The 21,870-nt window shown below is 36.6% G+C and overlaps 1 protein-coding gene across 2 annotated transcripts; it reads left to right on the top strand.

Annotated features, from left to right (window-relative positions):
- Window positions 1-13,221: 13,221 nt before the first annotated feature.
- Window positions 13,222-21,666, top strand: LOC131601831 (uncharacterized). 2 transcript variants are annotated; one of them, XM_058873727.1, is made up of 17 exons: window positions 13,222-13,391; window positions 13,772-14,066; window positions 14,541-14,778; window positions 15,239-15,513; window positions 16,080-16,238; window positions 16,409-16,542; window positions 16,615-17,155; window positions 17,247-17,341; window positions 17,762-17,824; window positions 17,941-18,026; window positions 18,133-18,198; window positions 18,401-19,027; window positions 19,127-19,198; window positions 19,305-19,375; window positions 19,862-19,919; window positions 20,257-20,521; window positions 20,637-21,666. In XM_058873727.1, exons 2-17 carry the CDS (start codon window positions 13,798-13,800, stop codon window positions 21,185-21,187), a joined length of 3,570 nt encoding a protein of 1,189 aa, XP_058729710.1. In that variant the 5' UTR covers window positions 13,222-13,391; window positions 13,772-13,797; the 3' UTR covers window positions 21,188-21,666. The 2 variants fall into 2 exon arrangements, with proteins under 2 accessions (XP_058729710.1, XP_058729711.1); XM_058873728.1 differs by lacking the exon at window positions 13,222-13,391 and adding an exon at window positions 13,409-13,622.
- Window positions 21,667-21,870: the final 204 nt, after the last annotated feature.

Here is a 21,870-nt window from a genome sequence, read left to right as displayed (position 1 = left end):
GTTTCTTTTATTGGGTGTTTCTTTGTTTATTTATATGTTTACATCCTGTATATATGCTTGCATATCATGTTTATTTTTCTGCTTGCATATCATGTTTACTTTCCGCATGCATCTGGACTATATTATGGGTCCCCGTGGGGACCACATATTTTCTCTGTTTGCAGGTTGGGATGTTCTATGAGGTAAAAGGCCCAATACCCAGGCCAGAGTTGACACATAGGATACCTAGGATAGAGTGGATAGTCATGACACCAACAGAATGTCAGGTTCTGTTGATTGCGATCATGAGACCCACGACCAGTCGAGACTCGAATGAGATACCATTGTTGGCATGTATTTGCAACGATGATGGTTTTTCAGGAGAGTTGTTAACGCTGGAGACCTTTTGACCTACCCTGACCTAGATTCACCTGTGAGTGGGGAGGGATATACATGACAGGTACCGTTGGTGACTATTCTGTTCTGTTGGTGACTATTATTCCTATGATTGTGTGGTACCTATGTCGGACCTTTGATCTCATGACATCTGACCTATATCAGTTATTCAGAGGATTATACAGTGGTTACTAAGATTATATGGACCTTGATCCCATGTTGTTGCATTGCATAACATCATTGTTTTATCCACTTCATTTATGGGGGATCCTAAAGTCTATTTCAAAAAAAAAAAGAGAAAAAAGGAAATAGAACAGCAAAAAAAAAGGATATTCTATACAAAAAAAAAACTTTGATTCCAAAAGAAAAAGAGAAACAAAAGTTGATGAAAAGACTTTAGAATCTCTCATAAATGAAACATACGTTCATACCATCATGCATTTCATGGCTCTTTCAAATACTTATGGGATCCTTTATAAACAGATTTCAAGATCAACAACAGATTTCACTTCTCACCGCCACGAGCCCCGAGATCAACTATGGAACAACTCCGTGAGGAAATGGATGAGATGAGGGAACAAATGGGTCATCTTATGTTGGAAATGCAAGAATTGATCCATAATCAGGGTGCATTAGAGGAGGAAAATAGTCAGTTGAAGACCCAAGTGAGTCTGGTCATGGAAGTTCTGAAAAAGGTACTAAGAAAGGAAGGTGATGTTATTCCTACTGCTGCAACAGAGGTCGTCGATCTCTTCTCTTCAATAGGATCTCTTCCCATTCATGGGATGCCTCAGGGACCTCTCCCTCAACCTCAAGTGCCAGAACCTCCACGACAATTGGTCCATATCCCTAGAATGAATTGAGGGGGCCAAATGTGTGGGCAAAAACCTAAGATGCCCCAGAGGGTTCTCGATCCAATCCCGATGCCTTATGCTCGGTTACTTCCTCGCTTGCTAGAACTTCAGCTGGTTGAGCTACGAGATTTGTCCATGCCTAAAACGCTTCCCCCTGGTTATGATGCCAATGCTCGCTGCGAGTTCCATTCTGGAGCACCTGGTCATGATATTGAGAATTGTAGGGCGCTGAAATACCAAATTCAAGATCTCATTGACTCAAAAGTGATTTTGTTCACCCTCGAAGGCATGAGTGTTCAAAGCAATAGGGCTCTAACTGTGATGGAAGAAAAGGTTGATTCATACTTCTATGTCGGGTCTACTTCAGGTCAGAGGCACAATACACTGTCTTGGATTCCGGATCCTCCACTTTATCAGTCTTTGATTGTTTCACAGCCAAATCAAAAGGGGAAGACACCTGAACAGATTGGGTATTTGAATCATCACCAACAACAGGGTCCACAAAGGCCAAGGAGACCACCAAGAGAGATTCACCCAATTCCTATGACCTATAGTCAACTGCTCTCTCATTTACTCAAGGATTCTTTGGTCCAACTAAGGGAATATAAGCCCCCTCCAACACCAATTCCTCAGGGATATGACTTAAACGCCAAGTGTGAGTACCATTCTGGGGTATCTGGACATGCAACTGAGGATTGCAATATTCTGAAACGCAAAGTCCAGGATCTCATTGACTCCAAAGCGATATCATTCACTCCAAATGGCCTACAGATAAATCGAAGAGTTCATGCCCAAATGAATGTTCGTATTCCATGAAGCATCACCAAAGAACAATAAGCCCAGGCGGAGTCAAGCCTCCTCAACAATGGCAATCATCATTTCATTTCTGCATTATCATTTGCAATGTTCCTTGTCTTGCTAAAAGTTACCTCCCTGTTTAAACTCGTTGGTATGATAATAATAAAAGCACCGCAAATTCTGGAGCAACTTTGTCAGAATCTTTTTCCAAGAGGTAATCAAGAGTGTTTTGTAGAAGCATCTCTCATTCTCAAGGTTCTTGTGCTCAGTTGTATCCAGGAGGTTGGTGTTTCAGTCGGTGTTTTGGGCCTTCCTTACGACATATAGCTTTTCAAAGTTTGATGACCACGCAAGGTTCCTCAGTGTTTGATGGTGAATACTTCTCCAACATCTATGCTTGGGGCTCCCGATTGAGGGATAAGCAAGACGTACTCTTATCTTGAGCATTGCATCACTCGCATTGCTCAAATCCCTAAAGAAAGGAAAAAATTTACAACTCTTGCGTGACTTCGTTGGAGTTTTCTGTTGGAGTAATCTGAAGAGTTTGAAAGGAACACATGATAATACTAAGTGACTACCATGCTGGAGCATAAAACCATTCAACTGAGGATTGTGTGTTGTTCACCCCAAAAGGTTCATGCACGAATTAAAGTCGATGAGGTCTCAAAATTGTAGGAAGTATTCAAGAGCAATAAGTCCAGACGGAGTCAAGTCTCCTCAACAATGACATTCATTTAGTCTCTTTACTGCATTCCCATTTGTAATTTTTCCTTTGTGTGTTTAAGCATTGTTAGCATGTAAAAGCTTGTTAATCGTTGAATGTAAATAAAAATACATTGTTTATGTTTGTCTTGAAGTAATCCATTCGTTTCCACTCATAAAAGGTTTTTGGCATTACGATATCAACTTTACTAATCGCTTGCTTAGGCAAAGAGCGGAGGGAGAATGATGAAAGATAAAAATGCAAAATCTCTAATCGTGTGTTTTTGAATAAAACCCTACTGAGGATGTACAGGCATTGTTTCGAATCCTCAAACACCGGAGATATAAGGGAGTGCAACCCTCGATAACCCCTTTGAGCCTTGAAGTAGGAGTTTCTTTTCTAATCACAAAGACCTTTATTTTAACCTTGGGGCAGGGTAGTGTTCATTTAACTTGATCAAGCTTTCAAAACTCACCAAAAGGGTATGCATCTAAGGATACAACAATGGTTATCCTTCAAAAGGTTGAGGAATGTCAAAACCGCAATGATTATCCTTATTCCATCAAGAGATCGAGAGATAACGATACCACAATGGTAATCCTTCATCAAATCAAATGAGTGAGGCGGTTGCAATCACCTCCAACGAATCAAAGATAATGCGAGGTTACACGACTTGTTAAAAAAAATATGGCAAAAAAAAATAAAAAAATAAGAAGAAAAGGATGAAAAGAAAATGACAAAAGAAGCAAAAAAAAAAAGATAATGAAATTGCCAAGCAAGAACAAAGTCGTGTGATAATGAATCAGAAGAATAAAAAGGTGAGTGGCCGCCATGTCCAAAAACTTCATTGATTCCTCAACCATTCCAAGTTCCTTGTGAGGGATGAACACTCATGTTGAGTTAATTGAACCTAGGAATGGAGAACATCACGAAGGGGGTGGGTACCAAATAATTTTGAGCCTAAAAATCCTTTGTTTTCTGAAAACAGTGAACCCGACCAAGTTACAACCCTTAAAAGTCCTAATTGAAGTAGGGTTTATTTTGAAAACGCACTCCGATGAGATAGCGTTTACATGACTCCCAATGAAGCGAGACTCATATCCATGTTGGTATCGTACGTTTGCTTTATCTTTCATATGCAAAATTCGAGGTTGTGTCAACTAGTGATTCAGTCACAAGAGGTCGCAACCTCATTTCATAAAAAGTTTTAAAACTTCAAGACTAACATAGGCTTTGCATTAGAATTATCATTCTTAGAATTATCATTCTTTTGCATATAAAATATGTGCTTAACATCAAGGAAATTTTCAAGGATGAGAGTCAGTGAGTAACTTGATCATGTCAGAGTACAAGAGACTTGAGAACTCCGAGGAGTAAAAGCCAATCATCTCAAATGTTGACCATCAAGGGGCAGGTTCCCTAAAGAACTCCGTTGGGAATGAACAGTTGATGCATTCTTTTATTACTCTGAGGGGAAGAGTTTGAAGATTTCGTTGAGCGTGGTAAAGTTGTTTCCACGTTTGTTTGACTTCAAAACAAAGAAAGCTTGAGGATTCTAGTAAGATGTACCGAATCTGGGGCAATTGAATCGAGGTTTGACCTCTCAAATTCAACATATCTGGGGAAATCATGTCGATAAATCTCTCAAAGCTTTGATCAATCTGGGGTAGTTATGTCGAGATTCGACAAATCTCTTCAAGGACCTGTTGATCATAATGGACTATCTCGAACACTTGAACATACTGGGGCAAGTTATCTTGAGTATTTGTGGTGCAAGGATCCGTTGAGGATAATTCTTTCATGAAGCTTGGGGCACCATCTTTTGAGTTACATCATTTCTCCCCGATCATAAGAGTTTGTTTCTTATGGAAATTTGGTCTCTCCCCGAGTACAGGAGTTTATTTCTCCTGAAAACGTATTCTCTCCCCAAGCACAGGAGTTTATTTCTCCTGAGAGTTTTTCCATTCCTCGAGCACCGGAGTTTATTTCTCCTGAGAGTTGTTCCACTTCCCCAGTTTGGTCCCATTATCTGGATGCCTCATCCCCTCAAGTTGAGAATCTTCCAAGCAGTGGCACATGGTGAGAAGTCAAAAGTTATTCTACACTCTACAAGCCAACAACAAGAATGTGCATCTTGTAAGTCAAAGTCCAATATCTATTGGCATCTCTACATGGTTCTTAACACTAAGGGGATTCTCCCTGGTGTTTACATCACTAATGCCTTTATTTGGCATTCTGCATATAGTGTTCACTGCATATAACATTGCATCCTCAAAAGCGTAGCATATCCGTCAAAGCGGATCATTACGCCATAGAAAAATTCAAACATGCATACAAAGCATAAGCCAGATAATACAAATCAGCACTCAATCAAGACGACGATACTTCCCCACATAAAATATTGTCCTTACAAACTCCGATTGATATCTGCTACTACATTACAAATTTCTTCAAGCCACGGTGCCGATACCTGGTATCCTCAATCTCCAAAAAGAAGTCTCGTTTTCTCTCTCCAGTGTGGATCGGATGCAATGTCTTTCTTCGTCAGAATTGTTGTCTCCGAGGTTATTTCCCGTATGCTGCGTTCAGATTAGAGTGCGAATGAGGGTGGGCATTCAACCCATCTCATTTTTCAATCGTTTGAATAACCATACTAGGTGTGTAGCAATTCGAACGATTGCCACTCTTGAAGAGTTACACCCCGCCTTGTGGCCTGAGGGATTAATGTAATTCTTATGCTTCGCAAGCATCAATATCTCCGTGATTCTTCAGTGTTTACTGATGTCTTTTGGTCGAGTCTAGTCGTCACTAGTCTCCGTGGTCATCTTCCCTCATGTGGACGACCTTTTCGGATCCAACCCCCGTGTTGTGAATCCTTTGCCTTCCGACCTTCAAATCATTTCAAAACCCAGTTCCCATCCTGGTAATCATTTTCCAAATCCAGTTCCCGTCCTGGTAATCATTTCAAAACCCAGTTCCTGTCCTGGTAATCATTTCAAAACCCAGTTCCCGTCCTGGTAATCATTTTCCAAATCTAGTTCCCGTCCTGGTAATCATTTTCCAAATCCAGTTCCCGTCCTGGTAACCTTTTTTTCAAAGCCCAATTCCCGCCTTGGCAAACCTTTTTTCAAAGCCCAATTCCCGCCTTGGCAAACTTTTTCAAAGTCCAACTCCCGCCTTGGTAAACTTTTTCAAAGTCCAATTCCCGCTTTGGCAAACTTTTTCAAAGTCCAGTTCTCGCCCTGGCAAACTTTTTCAAAGTCCAGTCCCCACCCTGGCAAACTTTTTCGAAGTCCAATTCTCGCCCTGGCAAATCATTTCTATCATTTTCAGTCCTCGTCTGATATCCTACGGTGAAGTCAGTTCCCGCCTGACAACCACCATTCATCCATAATTTCTTACCGTAAAACCAATTTCCAATCCCCAGCAAGTCATTATTCTCTTTTTACGAGTCGTGAGTTCGTTATACTCACCCTGGATTTGAGTCGTGGATCTGTTGATCTCACCCTGGTTTCGAATCATTTATCCTTGTTCTTTTTTTTTTGGGTCAATTGATCCTATCTTTCCATCAAACCCGTACTTTCCAATCACAGTTTCATACAACAATCATTTCCATTGAGAACCTTGTATTGGCGCTATCGCTACGTTACAAGCTATCACCATTCAACCATTACATACCATAAATCATTCCACCAGAAAAATAAAAAATTTCTCTTTCCCCAGCAGATAACAAAAATGCAAAAAAAAAATAAGGATAACATTTACACCATCTTCTCTTTAGGACAAATTTCTGGTACTTTGATATTTAATCTTCTTCTACCTCGAATGTTCGAAAGGCTAGCGCCAATCTCACCTTCAGGTTTAAGACGATTAAATAGGGGCAGCTGTCATACCCCAAAATTGTCCTACCCTTTCGATATTATTTGGCTTAGGCTTTGCATTCATGTATATATCTTCCATTAGGTCATCTAACACTCATGCATTCATTTAATCAATAACATTGACATGGGATCAAGGATATTGAAAAGTCAGGGTCCTATGCTCGAGGATATCACAATTGGGGCTGACTTGTATTGGTGTTTGTATTAAATTGATGATTGTATCTCCTTATGGTTATACCTACGAATTAGTCAAAACTTGGTACAAAGGATTGTATTTGAATCAAGATGCTAATGTGTAGTGATTCTAGTCTGATTAGGGTTTTGTTGGGTTGCTTGTGTTACAATTCATCTTGACTCAGTTATTGTTTGTTTGGACCTCTCATTGAAGCGCTGAAGAAGAATCATTACAAAATATGCAGTTATTTAAAGGTTAACTTTATGTCGACCAAATCATGCTAATTAATTCTCGACCGAAGGCTACTTCAATCTTTTGACTGATTTTCAACTTATATTGTGGTTCATCCAAATGGGCAATTAAAGATGAAGTGAAAAGCTTTGGAAATTTGAATTCAACAAGTGGAGAGACAAAGTTCTTTATTGCTTGAAGGACAAATCATAATTACAAGTCAATACAAATATCAAATTTCATACAGTTCATTACAAGACACCACTTAAAAGAGAAATTGAATTATAACAAAAATTGCACAGTTGACTTTGTGGGTCAACACTTGACTTTCAGTCAAGCTGTTGACTGTTGACCAGACTTGACCTCCACCCTACGGCCTTTTTCCCTTAAAGTCAGACTCATGTTTCCATCAATTCTTCAAGCTTCCCTTAACACCACAAGCATCCAAATGTGCATCAGTTCAACCATGAAGTAACATTTTAAATTCACACTCATCAATTCACAAATCATTCCCGCTGCCCATATCATTCAACATACTGTTTCAAGAACCATCCCACAGAGCCAAAAAAACAATTAGCATCCAAAATTCTGCACCTATACACAAAAATTCCCTGCACCGTTCAAAACCAGTCCAAATAAATAAGAAACTCAAGCTTGCATCCATAGAAAAACCACATACAAAATCCAGTTCACTTTACTGAGTTAACACAATAACCAACCAACAAAAACTTTCAGCCAACAGTTCTACTAATCTTTCACAACCAGCTTCACTGACTACATAACTATCTTACTAACTATTCCCAACTAACTGTTAACTACCCAATAACCAACTTTTATAACCAAATGTTAACAGAAAAACAATCCTAACCGAAAAAACCAACATAACAGAATTTCAATCCTAACCAACTTCCCACAAATAACTAACTCAGTTTCAGTTCATAACTAACTTCCTCAAACAGAAACTAACCACAAAAAATCAGTTACATTTCCTAACAGAATTTCTGAATGAAAACAGAAAAGAGGAGGAGATGAGAAACAGATCCTATAACTGAATCTCAACAGAAATCAGAAAAAAAATAACCTTGAGAAACCCCTATATAACTCATCTTCCATCTTCAATCATTCTTCTAGACTCTCACTCTCTGAATTCTCCATTTTTTCCACATTCATCAATCTTCACAATCTCTCGTTTCATTCTTCAAATCCCCAGTCGCATTCTTCATACCTCACCTTCATCATTCATCTTCTTCACTATCCATCAACCACCTTCAATCCCTTCAATCTTCATCACTCTGTTTCGGATTCTCTTTTCATTCTTCTCCCACTTTCAATCTTCTCTGCTCCATCACCATAGCCTTCCCATCCTCTTCAATCATCATAAAGGATTCTGAAAAAGGGAACATAAAAACAATTCAAAAAAAGAAGAGAGAAAGAGCATCAGAGAAAGAAGATCATCACATCACCGCTTCAATCTTCTCCTTCGGACTTCATCGACTCAACCTCACACGATCTTTAACCACACTTTTGCGTCATCATCTTCGCAACTTCTCCTTCAACAAGTCTTCATCTCCTTCCCCTTCAAATCTGCGTACAAGGACAACAACACCGATTCAAGTGGATACGAAATCGGAGATGAGAAGTGAAATTGAAACGAGACTGAGAGACGAGCGAGGGCGGATGCGAAGAGGTTGCTTCACGGTGGCGGATGAGCTATCGTCGTCGTGGGAAGAGTATCGCCGCCGCGAGTTCGTTTGAGCAAGGGAGGAGAGCGTGAAGAACTTCGATAGTCACAGGTACTCTTACCCTAACTTCCCCTTTTTTCATTTTTATTAACATTAGGATTAATTGAGTTTAATTGAGATTACTATAGTTTAATTGACATTCATTAGGATTAATTGAGTTTAATTGAGATTACTATAGTTTAATTGACATTTATTAGGATTAATTGAATTAGTAGACTAGGGTTGAATCAAAATCTGTTAATATTTGAAAGTCTAACAAAAGCCTGAAAACAAAATCTGATGGATCAAAAATCTATGGGCCTGGCGCCATTATTTCTAAATGCACCTTCTTTCAGCCCACGAACCCCATTGTTTTTTTACTGCAAACAAAAAACTAGCTGGGCCTTCCTCTTTGGGCTTCAGCGCCAAATTTCCTATGCACCATCACTTCTGATTTCACCCCCAAGCCCATGTTTAATTGATAGTTTTTTAGGTTTTTCTACTTAGTTTTTTTTTCGCTACTTCTTTTAGGCAATAAAATGCACATAATCTCCCCAATAAAAAATGCTAGTTTAGGATTATTAGGATTTAGGTTTTTTAATACAATTTGGGCTTGACTTAGAATTCAACCTTTCATAAAAAAAAACTCATAAAAAATAGTAGATTGTTAGGGTAATTTTGACATTAATCCTTTGAATTCTCCTTCATAAAAGGTCATAAAAATAGTAGTATTTTTTAGTTTAATTTTACACTAATACTTGAACCGTTTTCTTTATGTTTTGTACCATTTCCATGTTATTTTCGTGCAATTATTGTGTGATTTTGTTACTTGTTTTTGGCCATATTTTTGGCCTATTTTGTTAATACCATTTTAATGCTCCTTTTAGAATTTAGTCACCATGTACTTAGATTAGAATAACTATTAGGTTAGAATAATACTTAGGCTAGTCTCCCCCATTTCACTTCTTTTTCTTTTCAACTTTTAAAATACTTAATAAACAGAAGACGCGAATCACACGTTACTAATAGTGAGAGAGAAATGAGTGGGATTTATTCCCTAATCTGTTTCTTAATTACTTAGTGGGAGAGAAATGAGTGGGATTCATTCCCTAATCTGTTTCTCGATCGCTATAAGAAATGAGTGGGATTTATTCCCTAATTTGTTTCTTAATCACTTAGTGGGAGAGAAATGAGTGGGATTCATTCCCTAATCTGTTTCTCGATCACTATATAATGGAAGAGAGATGAGTGGGATCCATTCCCTAATCTATTTCTCTACCGTTATACACTTTTATGTGATTCAAATCGCAAACAAATTCCCCTTAAAAAATACCCAACCAAAAACACTTAAAAAACCTAACAATGGTTCGAATTAAAACAAAGTAGAGAAAGTGGTGAGTGGCCCGGTATTGGGAACTGTTCATCACTTATCTACCCTAAAAGACACAAACCAATCTCTCTTTCTTCTTTCTAAGGGCAATGTTATTTTCGCTCGAACGCATCGTAGGCGATCCCTTATGCAAGAGCGCGAACGTTAACTCCGCCCAACTAAAAAAAACACAAAACAAACAGAAACATGTGAGCCGAGCTACGGTAACTCTGATTCCTGAAAAGGATACGTAGGCAGCGGGGTAGGGCCCGTGCGAGTACAATTCTTTATTTTCCCTACATTCTGCATTCATTCGCATATAGACATAGACATAGTACACACCGTTTAGATAGAAACAAACATAGGTGGATACCATCGAGTACGATGGGCGTGAGGGGTGCTAATACCTCCCCCTCGCGTAACCGACTCCCGTACCTAGATTCTCTGGTCGCAAGACCCTGTTCCTTCCTTTGTTAGGTTTCCTGGTATTCCTTTCCCTTATGGGATAAATATATTGGTGGCGACTCTGTTCATTTTTCGCGAGCGTGCGACACCCATTTCTAGTGACTTGAAGCTTTTGGGCTTTGCTGATTCAGACTGGGCCAGATGCCTTAACACCAGAAAATTGATTACAGGCTATTGTGTTATGTTAGGATCTTCTTTGTTGTGTTGGAATTCGAAGAAACAACATACTTCTTATAGGTCCTCAACTAAGGCTGAGTATAGGGCTCTTGCCTCCATCACTTGTGAGATTCAATGGCTGGAGTTTCTGTTCAAGGATCTTCTTGTTGAATTCACACAACCTGCATATCTATTTTTTGTGATAGCAAGTCTGCAATCTACTTGGCCCTTAAGTTCATGCACTTACTTCCTATCTCCACTCATGATCAATTAGCTGACATGCTAACAAAACCTCTCCACTCTCTTGCCTTTAAGTTGACTTTGGCCAAGTTGAAACTTTGTTATATCCAAAGTATAACTTGAGGGGGCCTGTTAATATAGATAACATATCTATATTATACCTTTATTGTATATAGCTTGTATATAATGTGTTTTACCATGTACATAGCTTAAGCTAATTGTATCAAGCCGCATAAGCAGATAAAGTAGCTTAGTTTTACCACACAACACTTTATCTTATTATGCACATATATATACTCACTTGTAAAAGTTTTTTTTATCAATGAAGATTATATTTTTCTCTCCTTCTTCATAACAAACTTTTTGTTACAACTGTTCTAACTGATCTTCCTTCTCCTCCCTTATAGATTTTCATGGTGATTGTGCCACCATTAACAACTATCAGTGCCTTGACCCAAACTTCCCGTACAAATTCAATTTCAACTCAAACCTGAAACATACAAGTTATATTTTGGCTTCAACACAACAACTAAATATTCTACTACTTCAACTCAGTCGAATACTATTTATTTTACAAATCATTGATTTACAACTTCTAACCATTACTAATCTACTATCTATCTATTACTAAGAAATTGACCAAACTCTCAAAATTATCCTTCCCACTAAAAAACATTACACTACAAATTGGACAAAATAGTAACTAACAAAATCACCCAACCACTTTTCTATTGTCCAATGAAAATCAACTTTTTTGTCAAATGTCAATTGCATGTTTATGATTCAACTTTTTCTCCCAAACACACATCTTCTCTCTCTTACTTAAAATTTCAAATTTCTTTTACATTTCATTTTCCCACACTTTTTTACTTTCATTTTAATTTTTCTTAATTTATTTATTATCACAAAAAATATTAATAATTTATTTTTAAATTTTAATCTTACTAAAAATTTCAAATTTCTTGCACATTTCATTTTTACATACTTTCTTCCTTTCATTTTAATTTTTCTACATTTATCTATTATCACAAAAAATATTAATAATCGATCATTTAATTATTATCCCCAAAAATATTTAATTATTTCACGGGTCACTATCAACTCAATATTTAATTTTTTTAATCGATCATTACACATTTTCTCTATCTTAATTAAAATTTCAAATTCTCTCACATTTTTTTTCACACTTTCTTACTTTCATTTTAATTTTTTTCTCTATTTATTTATTATCTCACGGGTCACTATCAACATATTGTCTATTTTATTTTAATCAATCATTGTCTTTATTTGAGAGATAATATCTTTATTTTTATTTTTTTCTCCATCTCACAATTTTTTATTATTATTTAATACAATTAAATTTCCATGATTATTGTTTATTTTACATTTGTTTTTAAATATATTTTATATCGCATCAAATAATTTTTTTTTTATTTCACGGCAGTGGCGGAGCCAGGAATTTTAGGTAGCCTGGGCAAAAAATTTACACCATTGATTATTTATCTGTTTTAATTTTCATACTCTATTTTTACTAATTTTTCCTATAATTTTGCCCTTGATTTTGTCTAAAAATCGACTATTAAATTGGGGGGAGTACAAAGAAAATAGGGGTTGAGCCCGGGCGCTTGCCCGAGCTGGCTGGGCCTTGGCTCCGCCCCTGTTTCACGGGTCATTATTAACATAGTAGCTATTTTATTTTAATCAACAATTACAACTAATTGAGAGTTAATATTTCATTTTTATTATCTCCATCTTATAGTATTTTTTTATATGATTATTTAATATAATTGAATTTATACTATCATTTTTTATTTATAATTAAACCACTCTTTTTTAATTTATACATATCTAATTAAATTTTATACAATATTAAATAAATGGGAAAAGCTAACATGTGCCCCAAAGGCACAAGATAATGAAATATTTATAGAATTATTTTCTTGAAACGTGTGCATTCAATGTATCGAAACTTTAAATATGACTTTATTGCATTTAATTACATTTAACTTTTTCTAATTATATTATCCTTAACATGTGCCCTAAGGATCCATGTTAGCATGACCCTAAATAAATTTACCCGTGCGGAAACACGGGTATCTTACTAGTTTCATTTCTCAAAACTAAATAGATGAAATATCGAAAATTCAAAATGGGACACAATTGTATATGTTGTCTTTGCACAAACTATCAATTAAAGTGATGAACAATTTTTTTCTTTTACTTTATGCTCTAAATTCTTACTGACATTTCTGAAAAAATAACTTTCCCAATCCATCCGGTCAAACGAAAAAGAGGATCTATATCCTAATCCTACAGTCCCGCGTTATTTTCGTTCTCCGTCTTCGCTATTAATATTCCATTTCCCTTCTCCGAACCTCCAATTTTGATCTACCCTTGACTTTCTTCAATCCCAGAAAATCCAGGTAAATTCTCTTCTTCACTTCATTCTCTTCAATTATCAACCATTATTCCTCTCAATTCAATTCAACTTCACTCCCCAAATCCCTACACTCTTACCTAGGGTTTTCCTTCACTTGTTCCCCAATTCATCTTCTTCGCTAATTATCCATGTCATTGCATTGCATTGCGTTACGCGTTACCGTTCCTAATAACAAGCTTAGTTGATAATGTAATAAGATTTCAAACCTATCATTGTAAGTGTTTGTTGAATGTTGATTCTGCTAGTTAGTGAATTTCTCTCTTTACTACCATTAGGTTCAGTACTTTACCTTCTATGAGTCTATTCTGTTTTAATTCTTCAAAGAGTGTTTACCTATGGTCTGTTTTATCAAATCGTTGGCAGGAATTCGGTTGACTCAATTTGACTTAATGTTGAGTTCTGGGAGTAATTTAAACAGCAGCAGCACGAGTGGGATAACTTCATCGGATATGCCGCCATTGCCGCAGTGTTTGCCGCTGGATTTGATTACTGTAGGAAATAAAAAGTATACAGGAGAGCTAAAGAGGGTTCTGGGTGTTTCGGCTGGAAACAGTTCGGAAGAATTTGGAGTTCCACATGCTAAATTAATGGGCCCAGGAGCTTCGGGGGAGTTAAAGAACTTAAAAGAAAGTGTTCAAGATGGCTCCAGAAAGGCTAGGTATAATTTTTATCCTAGTATAGTTTCCTCTAACGTATTCTTTAGATCTGATGAATTCTGTTTGAAATGCTGAATGGCGACCAAGTTTAGGATGGTTAGATTAACTGTGAAATGTATCATAGGATCTAAATCTTACAGTAGGTATAGTATTTTTAATATGAGGATCAAGTGTTTACAATATTGATTACGGTAAATGCAAGCTTAAGTGGCAGTTTTGTGGAAATAAAATGATTTTTTTTTGTTTCTTATACTACTGCCCGTATTTTTCTTAAGGGCCAATTTTATTGTAGTTTATTTTAGAGGGCTGGGCCTTTTTTTAAATTACATACACCCTTGAGGTTAGTCAAATACTTGCGATTATGTGTCTGTCTAGTGTAAAATGATTTGATCCAGATTTGTATAATTAACCTGTTATTTTATGATACAGTATATTCATTTTAATGTCCTAATAGAAGTCTGTAATATGTTGATCAGGGATAGATCAAAAATGTTTAGGGAATCTATATCTAAATTGGATAGGTATAGGGAGGCCTTAAACTCAAAGAAGCGGGAAAGGAGTGATTTATCAAGTGAAAGGGGAAGTGGAGTAAACTTAACAAGGATGGGTAGCCAGATTCACAAAATCTCGGATGATAATATGACTCAGAGAGAAGTCAAGACCTCAAACTCAATGCTGAACAAGCGCACTCGTACGTTAGTGGCAGACACACGGGTATCTCTTATGCTGTTTGTTACTATGGTTTTATTCTTAGTCTGCATTATCCAAGATGCTATATCTTAAGTTGCTTTATTAGAGTTTTGTCCAGAATATTGTTAAAGCCCTTTTAACAATATGGAGTTTTAATTTTTTGTAAGAGCCCAACAGGACTGCATTATATGCATAATGATTCAACACATCTGAGGCCATTTTTTTCTTATCAAAAGAAAGATTTCAAGCTTTTTAAGCCTAGTTTACACATTTCAGTATGAAATAATTTGAGCAATTTATCATCTGTGTTTCCATGTAGGCATTTAGAATACTAATGTCAGATTTAGGACCGGACATAATTTTGATACTATGTTTTCCTCTAAAGTCTTTAAACATAAAGTTTTACACTTATTTATTCATAATAACCTCTTCATGTCCATTTTCATTCATTCTTCATGACCTTGTTCATCTGTCGTGCTCCCAGGAGGACAATAGGCCTGCTTCTATTGGAAGACAGCCGATACTCACGGAGAATGGAAATCTGATTCAGACACTTGGCGGGGGCTCTATTCGAAATGAAGAGAAAACTCGCAGATTACTTGCTGGTGGCGAGGGATTAGATCAAAAAATAAAGAGGAAGAGGTCTGTCGGAACAGTAGGTAACAGAGTTATAACCGGTGAAAGGGATGTAAAACGAGCTGCTCTTCCAAAGGGAAATACTGATTTGAAGTTGCGATTTAGTGATGCTCAGGGTTTCAGGTAATTTTATGGGTCTTTCTTTTAGATTGCTAGATGTTTTCAAGTGTAGTTGTAGATAAACAGTTTGTCTGGACTGGAGTGAAATAATCATATAAATGGATTGCAGGAGGGCTTCCAATAGAGAGCTTGATAGTCATAGATAATATCATATGAATGATTGTATGCCTCTCCATGTGTATAACAAGTAATAAATCAATATTAATGATGCTGAATTTGCTTTACTGCTAGAGGGTAGGCCCAGCTGGAAAATATTGTTGTTTTAGGCTTGAATTACATGTACGTTGTTTGCTTATATTATGAAATTAACTAACCTGTTGTAATCAGGATTAGATAAACTCACATAAGTTCCTCTGTATTATATTGCCTGTTTCTTTTTCTCATACTCAGTTCTGCCTGTTGTTTATTCTCTTCTATGAATGTTGTGTTTATTTACTTCACTTAGGAAGCATGTCAAATATTAAGTAGTCACATCATTGTCCATAGTCTGATCTGACATGATTTTTTATTTATGAAGAACAGAAAAAGAAAACTAAATCTTTTTAATTAATATTCTTTTTGCGATGCAGATTGAAGTCACTTCCTGAATCTAGTGGAATCACCAAGTCTGAGGGTTCTTCAGAGCCTAATAATACAGGTGTACGTGTGATGCTTACAGGAGAGCAAGGGGTTTCTCCTCACAGGGACCGCATAGCTGACCAAAGAGTTGTAGGAAAAGGAAACAACAGGTTTTAACATATCTTGTCATGCCATGGTTTTCATTTATTACTCCAACCTAGTCTTAACCAGTCAAATTTTTAAGGTTCCTATAATGAGATTGACCCAACAAGCTTTTAGTCTGTTCATATTTACATTGATAGTTATTAAGTTTATTAATTGTCAATCTTTCTATAATTAGAGCAAATATTCAAGAGGACCTAGCAAGCAGCCCTAACTCAGCAATTAAAAACAAGGTATCTCGGGCACCAAGAACGGGTTCAGTTAGTGCGCTAGAGTTGTCTAACATTCAGTCTCCAGCTGGAAGTTTTCCAGGTTGGTATCAGCTTTCTAATTAAGTCTTGGTGATTATAATGGAAACTAATTAAAAGCTTTCAATATCTGTAGGTTCTTCTATACATCCAATGACCCAGTGGGGTGGACAGAGACCACCTAAAAATTCACGCACTCGAAGAGTGAAAGTAGTTTCTCCTGCCTCACGCAACCTTGAAGTTCAGGTCTCATCTGAAGGCTGTCTAACTTCTGATTTCAATGTTAAAGCTTCTTCTGTTGGCAATAATGGGTTCAAACTGGCTAGCAGTATAGACAACAGTACACCAAAATATAAAAGGTCACCTGATGATATTTCGTCTCCCTTTGGTTTATCTGAAAGTGAAGAATCTGGTGGAGGGGAAAACAAAATAAAAGAGAAAGGAGTGAATGGTAGTGACTTTGCTATGGCTGCAGATAGGGAGGGAGCTCCTATGTTGCAAACAAGGAAGAATAAAATACCAATAGATGAACCAGGAGATGGTGTGCAGAGACTAGGGAGAATTGGAAGGAATTTATCAGCAATAAGGGAGGGCCTTCCATTGGGGAGGGAGAAGCCTGAGAATGTACCTATACTGAAGCCAGTACAGGACAAGAAGTCTATTGATAAGAATAAAACGTATGTTGATTTTATTTGTAGATATAATTTCTCCTTTCTCCTTCTTTTTTCTACAAGTGTAATCATATATCAGACCTGGTTGTTAATGCAGCAAATATGGGCGCCCTCCTTCAAAAAAGCAGAAAGAACGCAAAGTTTTGACTCGTGTAGGGAAGCAACTGAACATTGGTTCTTCTGATTTTGGAGGTAGTGACAAGTTTTCAAAACTATGCCCCCTTCCTTTTGGAAATTTCTTTTATGGCATATGCTGCTAAATTCCTCCACATCACATATGTTAAGTTGTTGAGGAATTTAGCATCCAATGACCCAATGACAGTGGTATTAGTGTGTTAAGTATTTTCCAACTGGAATATTTTCGTAAGTTAACATGTCATAATACTGAGTCATTCAGGCATTTAGTGGCTAGCATATCAGATGTTTTTCAATAGTTATATTTTTATAATTCTATGTAATACATATAACTCAATGTTCTTTCAGTAAATTGATATTTCTTCATTTCTGATACATTTTTTGTTTACATATTAATATATAGTCTGTTGATATTATATTCTATATTTTCTTTTAGCCATGTTCTCACAAGCTGCATATTGAATTATGTCTGTCTAGGTGAATCTGATGATGATCGCGAAGAGTTGTATAAAGCTGCTAATGCTGCTTCTAATGCCAGCAGTGTGTACCTTGAACCATTCTACCTCTTTTCGATATTTCTTATATATCTCCATTATGTTTCTCTTTTTTCTATTCAGTTTTATGTCTGAATAGTTTGCTGCTTTTTTTTCATTTAGGTCTTGCTTCAGGTCCATTTTGGAGTAAAATGGAGTATATTTTTGCTTCCATCAGCTTGGATGACGCATCTTTTGTGAAACAACAGGTAGCAACTGGGTCTTGGACACAACATGCTTTTCTAGAAATATGAAGCTACTGTTTGATTCTCAATGAATATTTTCTGATGTACCGATTTTTGGTTGCTGTATCAGCTCAATATTGCTGACGATTTGGAAAAAAGTTTATCCCATATGTTTGCCATTGATCATGATATGCTGGTAATTTTTTAGCATTATACATAACTTAGCCTAAGTCTTTCATCCTCATTATCAACAATGTAAAACTTCTGATCAGTTCTCCATGTTTTAATATTTAGATCTTCACAATTGCCATCAAATTCCTTTGTCTGAAATATAAATGAGAAATGGTACAGATTAAATATGAGAAATATCAGTAACTAGCAAATTTTTATTTTCTCAGGGTGTTGTTATTAATAAGAAAACTACTCAAGGTTCAGAGGATAAAAGGAGAAGCCACTGTCATGAAGAATCAACCAAGTTTGAGGCTGTAGGTGGGAGAAATGACATGGAAAGAATGGACAAGGTTACCCCATTATTCCAGAGACTTCTTTGTGCTCTAATTGAAGAAGATGAAAATGAAGAATCATACCACCAAAGGGAAGCAAAGAATATATCTAGACAGTGTGCGAGCGACGATTCTCACTGCGGTTCTTGTAATCAAGTTGATTTTGAACCCAAAGACAGGGATAGAACGGAATCTGAAGTTGAATCACAGGTGGATTTTCAAATTCAGAAGAATTGCATGTTGGACAGACTATCTTGTAATAAGAGTACCACATCCAACACATTTAGGTACCCGAACACACCCAGTTCATTACAAAGTACAGGAGTTTGGCAGGGAGATGAAGAATTTTCCCTCTCTGATATTACTCACACCAGTGAAATATGTTCTAATGATCTGGATCAGCTTCAGCCTGAATTAAGTAATCCTAGTTTTCCTTCTTCTGATTGTGAGTATCAGCTGATGTCTCTGGATGACAAGCTGCTGCTTGAGCTGCAGAGCATTGGAATATATCCAGAAATATTGGTAAAGTTTTATTTTGTCTATAGAATTACAAATGTCATAGTTACTTGAAGCTTACTGGATATATAACTATACTTCTTATACTTGCTTTGCTTGGTGCAGCCTGATTTAGCTGAGGAAGATGAAGCTATAATTCAAGACATTGTGAAACTTGAGAAAGCTCTATATGAACAGGTTTGCACTGCAAAAATTGTTTTTGATAAATTAACCACGCTTATCTAGTTTGCGTCCAATTTGGTCCGTTCTTATATCATTACCCCTTATTTTTATTGGCTAATAGAATGGAAAGAAGAAGAGCAACTTGGACCCAATTGATAAAGCTATTCTAAAAGGGAGGGACATGGAAAAACGGTATGTTCTAATCACTCTTTCCATGTTTTGTAGCTGATCCCCTCTTAGTGATCTTCTATTTATTTTATGCTATAGATCATATGTCCTAATGTTTCGATATATAGGATAAGGAATTTGTGAGGATAAAGTACAGGAGGTGTTATTAACATTATATGATTTGGGGGAGTTAGTTTGTTAGGATATGAGATAAGGAGGAGTTATTTAATCAATTAGTTATGTGTAGAATCGTTCAGATTTGTTAATATTTTGTGAATAGAGCAATGACTCTGCTGTAAAAGGGGAAACACTCGGAGGAGAGTTTTCTCTCCTATTCTTTCCTATTTTCTTAATGAAAGTGTTCTTTCTAGTCAATCTAATTTCCAGGTTCCTAACACCTAATTTCTTCATTTTTTGTCATGCATTCATGAGTCACATGACTTCCTATCTCTTGAGTTTGTGCTGAAGATATTATTGATTCTTATTAAGATTAATGTCCTCACTGTGCAGGAGTATTGAGCAAGCTGCATTTGACCAACTTACTGAAATGGCTTACAGAAAGAGATTGGTAATAAGCTTTCCCTTTCCCACTTTTTTTTTTTAGAAAAGGCAGCATGGTATTATAAAACTCCTTTTGTCCTAGCAAGGTCTAAGGAAGGATCAGATCCATTGTAGGTCTGTTCTAGACAGCTTTACCTTGCTTGTAATTGCAAGAGGTTGAATTCACAATATGAATTCATTACCTTTTAGTCACACAACTCTAAACGTTGTACCAAAGTTCTTTCTCTCATATTAAGTCATACATACCTCACCTACTGGGAATAGGCTTTGGTTGTTGTTGCTTTTGAAGAATAAAATAGGCAGTTCATACGTTGTAACCATGTATTTTCTACAAATTTTGGCAGGCATGCCGTGGAAGCAGAAATTCAAAAAGTGCTGTTCAGAAGGTTTCAAAACAAGTTGCTCTAGCTTTTCTGAAACGCACTCTTGGAAGATGTAGAAGTTATGAAGAAGCCGGCGTTAGCTGCTTTAGTGAGCCTTCTCTGCAAAATATTTTGTTTTCCCCTCGTTCATGTGAGAATGGTGCACAACCTACAGATTGCATTGTCTCTGGCGCAACCAGTAATACATGTAACAAAGCTTTGTATCAAATTAAAGCCAGAAAATTAGGTATTTATATTTGCCAATGCTTAAGATATTTATAGGTGTTAGGTGATTATTTATTTATATTCTTTTTCTTTTTTAACTTTTGTTGTGTCTTTTCATGGTTCGATCCACTCGTCAGAGCAAGTGTCATCCATGAATGGGTCTGTGACGATCAAGGAGAAGAAGAGGGCAATGCTGGTCAATGGTTCTTCAAGAACATCAAATCTTGATGGTGCTGTTCATGGTGGAGTGAAGGGAAAGAGAAGTGAGAGGGATAGAAATCAGATCCGGGATCAGACCAGAAAAAATTCCAATTCCCGAGCTGGTTATATGTCATTGGACAGTAGTCAAAATGAGAACAAACCAAAAGTTAAGCCCAAGCAAAAGAGTACTTCTGGTGGACATTTACCGATTTATGATTCTAGTCTATCTGTGGTGGCTAATGCAAGCAACAATGGTAGCAAAGATGTGGCAGCAATATCTGGTAACAATAACTCTTCTCAAGTAAAGGAATCCTCTGACTTGGGCATTTTGCCGCTACATGATTTAGATTCAATAGACGAATTTGGTGGGCCGCAAGATCTTGGCTCTTGGTTGAACTTTGATGACGATGGTTTGCAAGAAGATGGTTGTATTATGGGCCTCGAAATTCCAATGGATGACCTATCAGATTTGAATATGCTTATGTGAAGGATTGTAACTTGTTAACTGTACCTATGAAACAACTTGTATCTGAAGGAGAATTTGAATGTATTCAGTGAAACATGGGGGCATCAAGATCATGATATAACCTGAGTTTCTTGGAATGGAGAAACTTCGGTGGTTAGGATCAGAATTTTGATCCAATTCTTAGGTAATTAAAGTTGATTTTTTTGTAGAAATTGAAATTGTATATAGGGAATAGTTCAAAAGATCTGCTGCAGTCATGGATTTCATGACAATGTTTCCAGATTTCTTATTATCTCCATGATACTAGATGTTCAATTTTTTATTTATCTAGTAATTGGTTATAGTATTTTTTGGGAAGTGTAATTTCATAATCTTTAGATTGAAGCTGTGGCATTCATTTAGTCAAAAGGTGCCTAAAGGATGACCTCTTTTCTCATGTTGATTCTTCAGTTGCCAAGCAATGTAAAATATAATAGGTTCGAATTCTTTTAAGTCAGAAATACTATCAAGAGCATGAAATATTTAGACTGATTATTTAATTTTCTTTTGCAAAATAGCCTTATTCTTCTCCAAGTTGCTATTGAAATATTTTACTTAATCCTCTGAAAATAATGTCCTATCTAGATTGAGTCTAATCCTCTCAATCAAATACAAGTAATGACAAAAATTGCATTATGTTGCTTATAAATTGATACTTAATCTAA

This window comes from Vicia villosa, linkage group LG5 (assembly GCF_029867415.1).
Source record: "Vicia villosa cultivar HV-30 ecotype Madison, WI linkage group LG5, Vvil1.0, whole genome shotgun sequence".
Lineage (NCBI taxonomy): Eukaryota > Viridiplantae > Streptophyta > Magnoliopsida > Fabales > Fabaceae > Vicia > Vicia villosa.
Note: the sequence above shows the minus strand (reverse complement) of the source record. Positions and strands in the feature narration are given on the sequence as shown.

Excerpts from the sequence above, each read along its gene's own strand:
- LOC131601831 (XM_058873727.1), top strand. The coding sequence starts at position 13,798 with ATGTTGAGTTCTGGGAGTAATTTAAACAGCAGCAGCACGAGTGGGATA. Across the intron at positions 18,199-18,400 it reads CCATTGATCATGATATGCTG|GGTGTTGTTATTAATAAGAA; the intron begins GTAATTTTTTAG and ends TTATTTTCTCAG. Across the intron at positions 20,522-20,636 it reads AATTAAAGCCAGAAAATTAG|AGCAAGTGTCATCCATGAAT; the intron begins GTATTTATATTT and ends TCCACTCGTCAG.